Genomic DNA, 13,541 nt, shown 5'->3' on the forward strand with positions numbered 1-13,541 from the left:
GCAATCATTGGCTTTTTAATTCCTGCCTGCCCCACTGCCTTTTCTGACATCAGGCCAAAAGACACTAATGTAGGAGATATAATATTAGATAGTTTTCTCTGAATTTAATATTTAATTTCTACATTGTACCCTAAAAATATGGGTGTGGAGCATGAAACACAACAAATAAATGATTCTCTTTTGATCTTCTTGAATACGTCATCCTTTCTTTTTATAAATTAATTAGAACCCCAGTGAGTTGATACTTTAATTTAAATCACAGGATCCTGCTTTTCAATATTAGAAAGTGGTTACGTGGTAATTATCAAAGTCAGTGGCTCTTCAACACCATCAGTAAATCAGAAAACAGGCTTTGCTTTCATTTCTTTTTATTTGCTAGAGACCAAATGTAAAGCCAGTATCATGACATATGCAGTAGAATGCTCCTTCCAGTGCTATTTTTAGCACATAGTAGGCTCTCAAATAATATTTTATTAATGACTTCCCATGGATTTTGCAGTCTTGTATTCCAGATTTGGAATTTGTTACTGTAATTATCAATTGAACTAAGCTCATTTTGAATCTTTTCCCTCTAAATTTTAATGTGAAGCAGGTTACAGATCAACGAGGGTGGTAAAAAAAAATATCACTTTAACTTGGCTTGATTCCTTAATGCATTAACAGGTAGATAATGAAGACATCTATGAATCTAAACACGAAATAAAGCTGCCGGTGAAGTGGACTGCACCTGAAGCCATTCGTGCTAATAAATTCAGCATTAAGTCCGATGTGTGGTCATTTGGAATCCTTCTTTTTGAAATCATTACTTATGGCAAAATGCCTTATAGTGGTGAGTAATTAATTCTGAAGTGGGCCTTTCTGCTGCGGGTCACTTACTTTGGTGTGACTTTAACTGCCTTGCCCAGACTTAGAGGGCAGAGTTATGGGGCTGACCACACCATGTGCCTGTGGGAGCATAATAGATAAAATTTGATGATGATAATTTGCATTAATGAGGTGGTTTATTGCCTCCTTCTCCTTTGCTCTTGAATCGCAGTCTTACAGACATTACTTGCTGCAGGATTTAGTTTAATCTCTGCAGCCCGAGAAGAGGATGGTAGACCTCATAGCTTAGCCAAGAGAATCAATTTGCTTTGTAATCTAGAGCATAAGTATCTATGAATTTAAGACTCTGATCTCTAACTTGTTTTTTATTGGTTCCATTTGATATTTTTTAGGTATGACAGGTGCTCAGGTAATCCAGATGTTGGGTCAAAACTATAGACTCCCTCAACCGTCTAACTGCCCACTGCAATTCTACAACATCATGTTGGAGTGTTGGAATGCAGAGCCTAAGGAACGGCCAACATTTGAGACACTGCAGTGGAAACTTGAGGATTATTTTGAACCAGAATCTTCATATTCAGATACAGATAACTTCGTAAGATGAACACTGAAACACATCAAATAATGAAGCAGCAATAAAGTTCAATAATCAGACCCAAAATGCAACCTTATTAGCCAATTGCGAAATGAGATTATCTTGACATAGTCAAGTGATGGGGTAAATTTGGCCACGTATTATAAAAAAGATTATTTGTGCATTTTATTGACTGGGCAACACTGCAGGGCATTCTACGATGATTTATCATTTCCTCACGGCCTGACAAAATGAAATGCACTAAACAAAGTTATTTTTCTTTTTAAAAGATACTTACATTTCTATTTATTGTTTGAAATGCCAATCAAGAGGATCAACAGATGACAGTCAATTTTTACTCAGTGACTGTTGTAGCATTTTCCTGTTTACTGATTAAAATGGTTATTCATTATTCCTTGGATTGCTGAATCCCATCAGGCTGTTATTATGAAGGGATTTGATTGCTTTGCTGCACAGCAGGACCTGTGCTTTGAGATTTTTTTTCTCTTTTAAAATATCCTGTAACTACAATGATAGTGAAACCACGTTAAATGACTTGATTGTACTGGAATAATTGCACATATTTTTTTTCCTATGCATAAAAATTGAAGCAGCTGTTGAGAAAAAGAATTAAAATCTGTCTCATTCTGTGGAAGGAAATGATGGAGTTTTTCTATACCTCAGTTTGTGTCATCTGAGAATCATCTAAATTCCTTTTAATCTCTTAATGTTAGGAATCAGATTGTAAAGCTGATGAGTTATTATCTATGACAATATGCAAGAAACATCTAATAGCCTGCAAGATCGGAGAAATAGGTATCAAAATACTTTAGGAAAATGAGAGTAGAGCAGTAGGATGTTATGGCCTAGGATTTCTGAATAATTAAAAAAAATGTACCTTTGGCATAAAGGCCAGAGTTTTAAATTGACTACAAAGCAGGTCCAGCTCTGTTTCAGATCTAGAGAGTAGGAATAATGTTTGACCTTGGTTGTGAAACTGCATCTTCTGTCTGGAAGGACCAGAGGGTTTTTACTCATCTTAAGTTTGCATTAACCTTTGTAAGAATGTTACTGTTTTAAGCAATGGGTGCATCAAATTCTGTGTCTCGTTAGATAATTAGGGAAAGTTCTCAAAGGTGGTTTCAAAATCAGACATATAGTCAAAGATCTTCTGATGTGCAGCAATGTGAATGAAACAAGTCACAAGCAAACAATATTGTGAGTATATTCTCTCATCTTGAAAGGGGAGGAAGAGCGTATCTAAACAGTTACAGAAACCCTAATACAAAGTAGATTAAGGACTAAGTAAATCTGTAAACTCTCTGACTGGAAGACAGGAGGTAGAGAGGGTTCCAGTCACAAGCCGTTAGCAGTTCAATGGTGTTAACAAATGCCCCATTTCTTTCCCACCCTTCCCTCTGCCATCTGCGTTGTCCTCAGTCCCACGGTTACAGATGGCCATCAGTAGCAACTGGGACACCCTCTTCTCTTCACCTAACAGGAGAAAATGGGAAACCTCTCTCTCTGCATTTTCAGCTTGCATAAAAAATCATTCTTCTTCTGTTCAGGTAAATTGGGGTCAAATGCCCAGCCTTGGACCAGTAATAGACTTAGTGTGAATGTTATGTGCTGATTGGCTTAGAATAAGTTTTGCCGCTGAAGCTGGGAATATGGTCAACTTTCCTGGAGACAAGTTGGGAGGTCGGCTTAGCTGATGAAATTAGAGAAGATTAGATGCTGAATGGTGTCCATAAGGAGAAAATCCCCTGAGATGAAGCAGCTCTACTATATATATATAGCAGGTAGGTGTGTGTACATATACTCAGACTTTTCTGAAACTAAAATGGGTCATGTGGAGCTAATGATTATAGAGCCCCTTGGTTCCTTTATGAACAGCAAATATTTGTAAGATAAGGCCAACGTTAATCTTTCTAATTAGGTGACTATGTATAGGACAACTTCAATTATTTATTTAAAGTCATTGGGTCTAATGCGATCAAGGAGCATATTATAAATAACCAGTTATTAAAAATTAAAAATATAGCTCATTTTCTACAAGTTCATTACTTGGAGTTCAATCCTGCTTGAACATATATAGAAATTAATTGAAATATCCCATTTCATTGTGAAAATTCAGCTACTATATAATTGTCTTTTTGTAGTAGCTAATAATAATAAATTTTTTAGTAAGATTTGATTTTGAAATGTAAAAAAAAATGTTTTCCTTTCTTGTTTTAATATCACCTGAAACCCATTTAACTTAGTACGTTTGATTCTTGGAGATATTTATGTTCAAGATTCTGTCAAAGCAATCTATTCTTCTTGTTTTTACCTGATGGATCATGGAGAAAAATAATGGATTCAGTTATGAGAAGCAGTAATAGATTTTTTTTAAACTGACATAAATTTCTTTCCCTGTATAGAACAAAAGGATCAGGAAAAGATAAGTTGAATTTTCCTACGATGAGTCAGCTCTTGTTAAATTTACCTCCCAAAAATTGTAGCAAAGCACTTTCTATGTAATGTTTTATTTATGTAATTCAGTTATTTGGAGGTGGTGGTGAGGGATGTGAGTACATCATTTCAAGTGGTATTTCAAATCTCTTTTGACAAAAACCTAAGAATTTTTGCAATAGGAGAAATGCAAAATTCCATTAAGCCTCTTTTAAGAAGGTTAGGAAGGAAATAGGTCCACATTACCTAAGGTCTAAAGAGAGACAGAGTGTACTCCTAATAGTTGTGGAACCTGAATATTGTGTTATCAAAAACAAAGATAAAGTCAAAGTCACCAGCCAACTGCAAAGTGGCTGTGGGATATTCTTAAAGGCCACTGAGGAGAAAGCCATGGGGAAATATCAGGCTGGGCCCATTCACTCACTCATTCTACTCACAACATGTGTCTGTAGAGTGACTGCATGGATCGACTGAACCATAAGGGGCCCAAACTCTTTTGATTCTCTGATGGCGCAAAGGGAACCATTGCCCTTGGAAGGATGCCGACTGTCACTCAGCTGGAGTTTTCTGGAGAAAGCAGGGCTCAGCTGGTGATCCATGGCTTTGCCAAGCAATGCCCCATCTGCAATAGCGTTTTTCATGGTGTAGTTGAACATATGGTTTCTGGACCAAACGGCCTGACTGGCAGTGTGTCTGTGGTGACTTTTCAGGACTCTTTGCAAAGATACATTATATGAACTAGAAGGGTGATAATTTGTGTACTTATTCAAATTGTGTCATTGTGTTCTCCCATTGAGAAAGGCCACTTTAAAAAAAGTAAATGAGATTTGTATGCATGGGTATTTGAATTGCCAATGGGCTCATCTGGAAATGTATTGTATTTCATTGCATCATTACACAGAAATTGTGGTCTATAATCTTCAACATGATCCAAAAATTCAGTGTCATAAGATAAAAAAAAAAAGCTGAGACTTTGGGGGAGAATACTTACAAATCTTTTCAATCCATGACCCCAGTAATATTTTAATTTTCACAGTGTCATCTTTTCACTGCATACATTGCACCATTAAACTCCTTTGGATTTTCCTTTTTTTATATTAAGGAAGTGATGGTAAATCTCTTAAATTATTTATTACATTTAGAAATAAACTGGAGAATAAAAATGGTATGCAAACCCTGAATTTTGGAGCCCTTAACAAGTTTAGCTTCAATCTGCACTCACATGGCACTATCTACATAGGAGTTAGAAGATTAAGTTATAAGGAAAGAGACACCCAATTATTTCCATTTAGTCTTCTTGCCTGGGTAGTTAATTTATCCATTAGCCATCTAAAGCAAAAGACTTCAGTGTAACATCTTTTTCATCCTCATGGAAAATAATCAGCTCTTCCAGAAAAGGGCAGCAAATCTCAACATGTCTAAGTATCTCATCTGTATTGCTGTACAGGTGATTCAAGTCATATAACATAACAACCATGAAATCGTATGTTAGGGAAAAATGGTTAAAAGCAACTAAAATTGCTTGATTTGGAAGAAGCTAAACATTGTCTAGTAATAATTTCCTGAGATTTTAGAATAAAGGCTTTGATTAAACTATCTGTGAAAGATAAAGTTGTTTGATATCAACCAAATTATGTTTAATTTTTATGGTCCACGTATTTTAGGGTAAAAGATATCATAGCTTTTAATTATTTTTCAAAATCTATATTTAACTATAGAGTCAGAAAGTGGGAAACAAAGCTGATTACCCAGATTATTATACTTTAAAGGTACCACAGTGAGATTTTTGTCTCTGAAAAACATGTATTTCTATATTGTACCTTTTAATAATATTTATATTGTACAATTACATATGAATGTATATTACACGTGATTAATTTATATATGTAGCTAAAAGGATTAAAAAAAACCCTCTTTTAATTGTACCACTTGTTATAATGCTGTTATTTACCTTGATTCAATTGCAACTATTTAATTTTTAAAAAATTTCTGTTTCTGTGTTCTTTAAAATACTAAGGCAAAGGCTTTTCTTGAAAATATATTTTACCCTAATTGTTCTAACTTTATTCACATTGGATTTGTTCATTATGCTAGTTTATTGATTATTTTTAACTTGACTGCTTTCTTCTTTTTTTTTTTTTTTGATGAGGAAGATTGGCCCTGAGCTAACATCTGTGCCAATCTTCCTCTATTTTGTATGTGGGGTGCTGCCACAGCATGGCTTGATGAGTAATGTAGGTCCACACCCAGGATTCGAACCTGTGAACCTGGGTCATAGAGGCAGAGAGTGCCTAGCCAGCCCTTAACTTGACTTTTAAAAGTTGATGTCACTCTTTCAGAGGTCAAGTTGGTTGTAGACCCACAACACTAATTTAATGTGTTTCGTAGCAAGTAAAATGTTTGACTAGATTAAAAAGAGCTTGCATTTGTATGGGGATAGTAAGTCTGTGAATCCGGGGAATATGATCTTGCCTCTGTCACATACTCACTGCAGGTCAGCTGCTTCGTGTCACCTTTCTCAGAGACCCAGGCTGATGGAGAAACCACCAGCTCTTATGTTCTCGGTTACTCTGGCAGTGGGAATGAGAGCTCGGTGGGTCTCATGTTGGCAATTAAATCCTTGGGCCCAGAAGATAGACATTCACTTCCACTTACAACTCTATGGCCACAATCACATGGCATTACCCAGATACAAGGAGTGTGGGAAGTGCAATCCTACGATGTACCCAGAGGTAGGGCACCAGAAATACTCAGTAAGCAGCATTAACACTATCACAGCACATTAAAATGTCAAATAGATTTTAAGTGATGCTGAGTGGCGGAAGGCCATGTGTACTCATTTACCCATTCCTTTTCCTTAATTACTTCATTCATTAAGCAATTATATATTGATTGTCTATGAGTAGCAGACATTGGACTAGATGCTTGGATAAAACCGTGAACGAGAGAGAAATAGACTCTGCTCTCTGTAAGTTTAGAATTTATGAGGGGAGGCGGTTCGGGGTGTACGAATCTCAGCTCATAAACCTATGAGCACAATTTTACCTTCTTGTTTTCTCCCTGAGAATTAACTTATTGTCTGCAAGCTGCTGTCCAGTATCCATTTTCTCTTTGCTCCTTAATAACAGAACCTATTTTATTGGAGCCCAGCTAAAAGATCACATTTCTTAGCCTCTTTTACAGCTAGGGGGTACCAAAGGGATGTACGAGGTTATTTGGCATGACTTCTGGGAATATCCCATAGATGTGGACAGAGAACTGTCATGGACCTTTTCTTGTCTTTTCCCCTTTTGTTCTGTTTTAGGCCTGGAACTCAGTAGCCATCTTAGATTGTGAAGAAATGTTATGGATGGAAGTCACTTCTCAGTAGGGTCTGGGTCCTTAATGAGAGGGAATGAGAGGCTTGCCATGCATGCCTTGGACTGCTGACCTCAGAAATTCTACTACAGGACGGAAAGAAACATTATGCTATGTCAGCAACCATTTCCAGTCTCTCTAGAGATGGGAACACTCAGTACCCGAATGGCTCATTGTCTGCTTAAAACTTCCATCCCACCAGGTTTTGGAAAATAAGCCTCAATTATTTCTAGGATTTTTCCCTAAGTACTGGGTGCTTGTGATGTGTTCAGGCTTTGGAGGAGTTGGAATTGTCTAGTGCCAATATCAGGTCATTACCTGTCTCTGTGGCCATCCACTGAGATATCTATCTTCTCTCCCATCTGAAGTGACCTCTTGGTCTCAGCTCTTTATCGTCTATTTCGACACTCTTCTTGGGTCCAAAAGAAGCATCTGACCCCTCTGCCTAGATGCTTCCATGGCCGTGAGCTGCTCTCCCTTGCCAGGCCACGTGTCAGGAAGGACTCTGAAGCATTCCTCTTTTTCAGGTTCTTCTTGGGAATACTGCCCTCAGATTCTCCAAACCATCTGAGAATCCTCCCATTCTCCCTCCTCCCATCTCAGATTAGGGCCCCATCCACCCCATGTCTATCCCTTGGGTTCCATTCTGCCCCTGTCCTTGGACTCTTTTGTCTTTTAGGATGGTAGGGTTGAGTAGGGTGGACCAGAAGACTGATGACTGCATTTCAAAAGACTTGGATTTTAAAAGACAACAATTTGACTTTGGTTTTCCTATTTTCTACTGTAATAATCCTCCTTTTAGATAGAAATGCGCCATTGTCTACTAGCCTGAAGTGGGAGGACCAAAGCATAACATAAAATATCTGGGGAAAACATCAATTACTATCTTAAAATAGTATCCTGCCACACATGGAAATTCAACAAAAATTACACAAATAATTACTTAACTATGGTCGCACTGAGTATTATGAAGGAGAAATGTGGGGTGCTGTGGGAGTGAATAACAAGTAACCAAAACCAGGTCTGGGAGTTGGGGAGAAATGGAAACAGTAATGTTTAACTGTGGTCTGAAGGAGAAGATGTTCACTAGCTTCGGAGAAGGTAGGCACAACAAAGATAAAGACTCTGCAAAGACAAAGAGCATGGCACAAGTGAAGAACTGAAAGAAATCCACTTAACCTGGAGTGTGTGGAGCGAGGGGGAATGGCACAAGTTACAGCTGGCCAGCCAAGTCCTGTCCCAATCATGAGGGTGGCTGTGTAGTCTAGGTTAGTAATCTTATTCTTAATCCTAATGGGCAGACATTACAAGTCTTTAAATTTCTAGCATGACCTAATTTGAATTTTTAAAATATTGTTTTCACTAATGTATGGAGAATGGATATGGGAAGACAATTTAGGAGGACAAATTGTCTAGGGGAAAGATGACAGTGGGTCAGATGAGTGGATGTTAGGAGATGTAGAAAACAAGGAACACGTGCAACATCTGGAAGTAGAATCAGCAGCACTTGATAACTGTTTGGTTATGTGGGTAAGGAATAGTTAGGTATCAAGGATGACCTCATGTGTCCCCTAGGAGCAACTAGACGTGGAACAATGGAAAAGAATCAGGTAAGGGGGATGATGATCATAGGAGATAGTTAGCTGATCAGTTGTCATGAAACATCCAAGTTGAGATGTTAATTAAGGAGTTGAATATTTGTACCTGGAGCTCAGAAGAGAAGTATGAAGCCAACTGAAAGTTTAGGAGGAGTTGGCATAAGGAAGCCATGTAAGGGAAGGGGACCACCAAGAAAAGAGCAGAGAATGAGAAACAAAGAGGGCCCAGCATTAGTCCTTGAGGAGACGGAGCATTTAAATTTGGGTGGAGAAGAGGAAGCGAGGGAAGTGGGTGGGAAATCAGGAGAGTGTTATGCAGAAGCTAAGAATGAAGGAGCTGCCAGTTGTATTGAATGTTGATGAGAGGGCAAAGACCTTGGAAAGTGCAAGTTTTCCACTAGTTTTTAGCAACATGGCAGTCCTTAGGAAGTGCGTTTTCACCAGAGAAGTGAGATGAAAGGTGAGACTCTAGTGGGCTGAGGCATAAGCAAGAGGTGAGTGGGGACAACATCTACGGCCCTGGCAGCTTTCCCCCATATGTGGTTGTGTCTCTAAGAGGACAGGCAGCAGCTAACAGTGAATGTGGGATTCAAAGTGGGGTGTGTGTTTCTAAAAATCAGAGAGACTAGATTTTGTTTGAACGCTGTTAGGATGGTTGTTGGAAGTTGTTTCAGCAGGAGTACATAGTGTAGGAACATCTTGTGACTCAAATTTGAAAGAATAACTGCTGTCATGCTCACTGAATTTGTGTAGGTGATATAATATGGATATTTAGCTGTTAAACTGAACATCTTTACCTTAGGGGAACGAAGGCCTGGAATGTAGTAAAAACATATTTTGAACTGATACATCTCTTATTCCAGGACCATTTACTTTGTTTTAGTGAAAATTTCATGGTGAAATTTTCTTACCTGTTTCCCCAAGGTTATCTAGTTTGCTAATATTCTGTGAGTAGATAGATAGGTAGCTTTTCTTTAGAAAAATAAGTTTAACTTGGATTAGAGAAACAGGAAAAAAAAGAAAAGAATTCAAGAATTCCAAGTAAAATATCTATTCATTTTCCTTGAATATGGATGTCAGGTCTAATTGTTCAAAATGAAACAATATGGCTCATTGCAGATGAATTATGAAATCCATTTAAGAGCATGTTAAAATAGTGCCAAGGAGGTGTTAATAAGTTCGAGTTTTAATATTTCAGGGGGAAGACATTTGAACCACTCTCAAAGAATATAATAATAAAAAAGAATAAAAAGGGAAAAAGAAAAGAAAATGAAAACAAAGACAGACAAAGCTATTTTAAGAAAACGTCATCAAAATCTTAGGAGAAATGTTTCTTCCTTTATCTGGTTAATCGGCTTATGAATAATGCAGAAACGTTCTTATTTGGCTTTAAAATATCCTTAGTTCAAAGTTTTAGGACCTGAGTCAGACAGAAATGATTTTGCAATAAAATCTTTCTTGGGTATCGTCTTCATCAATCTGTTTTCATAGAACCGCAGAATTTTAGAGCTGGTAGGAAGCTTGGAGATGAGTTCTTCCCCTTCTTTTGGAATGAAAACTCAGAAGCAAAAATAATAAAAAGCAAGAGATATTTAGCTGTTTGAGAGATATTTTCCTTCAAATGAAACTGCTTCATAAACTTTTTAAATCCTAGCACAATTATTTGCAAATCTTCAAGAAAAGACTTAGCATAAATAAGATTCTCTCCAGTTAATTGTCTTTTTCCTGTATTTTAGAGAAACTTATGGCACTTAGAGAATAGCAAAGATAAAATTCAAGACTTGATTTTGTGGCTGTGCATTAAAAATATTTTAAAGCGTGCAAGATGTACAACGTTGTGCAAATGAGAATAGGTGTCAACATCAAGTAATAGTAAAAATTGAAGCAACAGGGTAAATTAATTTCATGAGTTCTCAAGCTGACCAGCAGATGGGGGCCCAGAATGCTGCCAAAGTGCTTACGATTAGAAGAAAAAAAGAAAAGGACCTTAAAAATAATCTAAAATTCTCATATAATATTCAGTTCGTGTAAAAAAACTACTAGAAGTAAGCTCCCTTGATCGTAAGTACCTATGCTCAGACCTGCAATGACGACATTGATTATAGATCACAACACAGGGCTCTACAGTGTTAGAGAAATGCAAAATTACATAGTTCACTTCTCATCAAACTTTAATTATCCAAATAACTTTGAGTGCTTCTCACCAAAGTAGAGTTAATGGCACATAGCCCTCATGAAAGTTCCTGTTTTGAAATATAGATTCTGATATTTCAGCTCTTATTTTTATATGCATTTTTATGATGAACACTGAATATCTTCCCACATACCCCATTATATTTCGAAAGCGCTGAAATACTTTTTATACATCTTTGCTTGCTTTCTTTGCTTATTCACTCTTTTAACAAAGAAGTATGAATAGACTTCCATGAAATTAAGTTTTAAAAATTACAGGCGTTTGGATTGTTATTAATACAAAAAGTAAAACATTTTCAACACTAACTCACAGAACTGACGACTAATCATGGTTCATTTCTTCAAACGTAGGAGAGTTAAATTATTATTTTGCCAGTGAAAAATTGCGCAATTTTTTCCCCACTGTGCTTTAGAACTTTTAGTTCAGGAAACAGTGAAAATGATATGTTGTTTGTGGCATTAACTCTGCTTAATTTGGAATTTCAGAATAATTTTACTTTCTTCGATTAAATCATTAATGCATTTTCAGCATAAAATTTAGATATATTAATATGTCAAATATTGATTTTGCGTTAACATTTTAAGGCTATCTAAATTATATTGATACTTCTTGGTGGATCTGAAAACAAGCTGATTTGTACTTTATTATCCACTCAATATTATGATTTTAAGGTAATTTGTTGACTAAAGAAGAATTATGTCCTTCTGGTTCATTCTATTATGATAATCAGATTTCTAATACTGTGAAGAAGACTTAGAAAGATTCATGCACTTTTCCTGCATAAGTGATACAATTATATTTTCTTTTTCATTTTTGACATGACTTGGTTGAATTCTGGCAGTTTCTTACATAGTAAGAGGATTTTAAGAAAAGAAATCACTACTCGGTTCATGCTGGAAAAATGCCAATGGAAGGTTGACTTTACATCTTCTTGATCTTACTGTTTCTCGGGTAAGATGGATGAGAAAATATAGAATGTTAGAATTTCAGTATGACAGAATTTCAGTTTTGACAGACTGCTGTGCTAAGGGAAAATTTTGCCTTTGGGCCCACTTAAGAAAACACTTGATTTACCTACAGAGCCAGCTTTCAGTAACACTGTTATAACTAGTAGTTTCAGGAAAAGAGAAGGGTAGCAGAAAGGGAAAGAGTGGATCTTCTCTGAGGAATTTAGGAATCTTCTTTATGCATCCCATGGGGTTGATGTATTTTCCCTACTTCACACTTCCTACGTTTCGCAGAGGGTGGGAATGAGATAAGACAGAAAGGAGAATAAAAGGGAACTAGGAAGAAGAAAAAAATGTAGTTAAATAGCAAGATGGTGAGCTAGTGGGAGAAAACTAGTTCTTCCCTCTTGAGACTACATAGTTAGATTTATAGTATTTATTTCAGTCTTGGCCAGAGATTTACTGATAGATCTTTGCCAAATCAAATCACTTAATTCTATCAGACCTTTTTTTTGCTCTTGGTAAAATATTATTGTTAGTATTTGTGAATTGCAACGAAGGCTTCATAAACATAGAGCCATGAATATTTCATGAAGATCTTGAGATATTTGGATCTAAGTATGTGTTATCAAATACAGCCAACTCTCAAATACCACTTAGTGGGTTATGTGTGAAGAACTTAGTTCTGGACTAATATCCCCTTGCTGCATAATATTATTTCTGAGCTGTCTCCTTTCACAAGTTAGTCAGTGTGTAGTTAAGGAAAGCAATCTAATTTAATTTTAGTCTTGGCAGTAAATCTCCTGCTATGACGTTGAGATAGAAGGCGTTGGGAGAGTGGTAAAGGAGGAACTGCTTTGGGCTTTCGTTCAATCATCAGTCCAACAGTTATTGAGCATCTGCTCTGTGCTAGGGATTGGGTTAGGGTTTGGGAATAAAAATATGAATAATAGAGGAAGCCCAGTGTGGTTATGTGGTAAGGCTTTGAATCTAGACTTACTGGATTTGAATTCTAGATTTGGGTTACGTTGTTAGCTTTGAGCATGTTACTTAATCTCTTTTACCTGTTTTCTTATCTGTAAAATGGGGATAGTACCTAGGTCAAAGACTCATTTTGAAAATTAAGTGAGAAAGTATCTGGCACATGGCTATGCACTCAATACATGTTAGTTGTGAAGATCCAGTCTCTGTCCTCCAAGATGGTCATGTTTGGGGAATATGGATTAGTAACCAATGATTGTAACATAGTGTGATAAGTGCTGTTACCAAGACATGCATGGGCCATTATGAAGAGCAGGAGATACACTGAAATCAGACTGGAGGGTTGGTCCAAGTTGGAAGAGGATGTCAATACAAGGTTTTGAAAGGAATTGCATGCTAAGCCAAGGACCTATATTCTACCCTGAAAAAATATTGGTATACAATGTAAAGGCTTCTAGCCTGAGTTTCAAGCTCAGGAGATCTCTGTCTAAGAAACTCTAATTAGGGTTTTCAACTTGTGACCCCTCTCTTAAGACCTGAAAGAACTTAGTTTTACATCTTTAGCTTTTGACCCCTTTAGTCCATTGAAGATTCGGTTTAGCTCTTAGGGA

The 13,541-nt window shown here is 36.8% G+C and overlaps 1 protein-coding gene across 1 annotated transcript in view; it reads left to right on the plus strand.

Moving 5' to 3' along the window:
- The window catches only part of FRK (fyn related Src family tyrosine kinase), a 98,363-nt gene extending 94,832 nt beyond the window's left edge, over window positions 1–3,531 (plus strand). Inside the window, exons 7-8 of the mRNA XM_058566412.1 lie at window positions 664–829; window positions 1,218–3,531. Of these exons, the coding sequence (XP_058422395.1) occupies window positions 664–829; window positions 1,218–1,429 (378 nt within the window). The 3' untranslated portion in view covers window positions 1,430–3,531. The remainder of the gene's footprint in view (window positions 1–663; window positions 830–1,217) is intronic.
- Window positions 3,532–13,541: the final 10,010 nt, after the last annotated feature.

The sequence above is a fragment of the Diceros bicornis genome, chromosome 23 (assembly GCF_020826845.1).
Source record: "Diceros bicornis minor isolate mBicDic1 chromosome 23, mDicBic1.mat.cur, whole genome shotgun sequence".
NCBI lineage: Eukaryota > Metazoa > Chordata > Mammalia > Perissodactyla > Rhinocerotidae > Diceros > Diceros bicornis.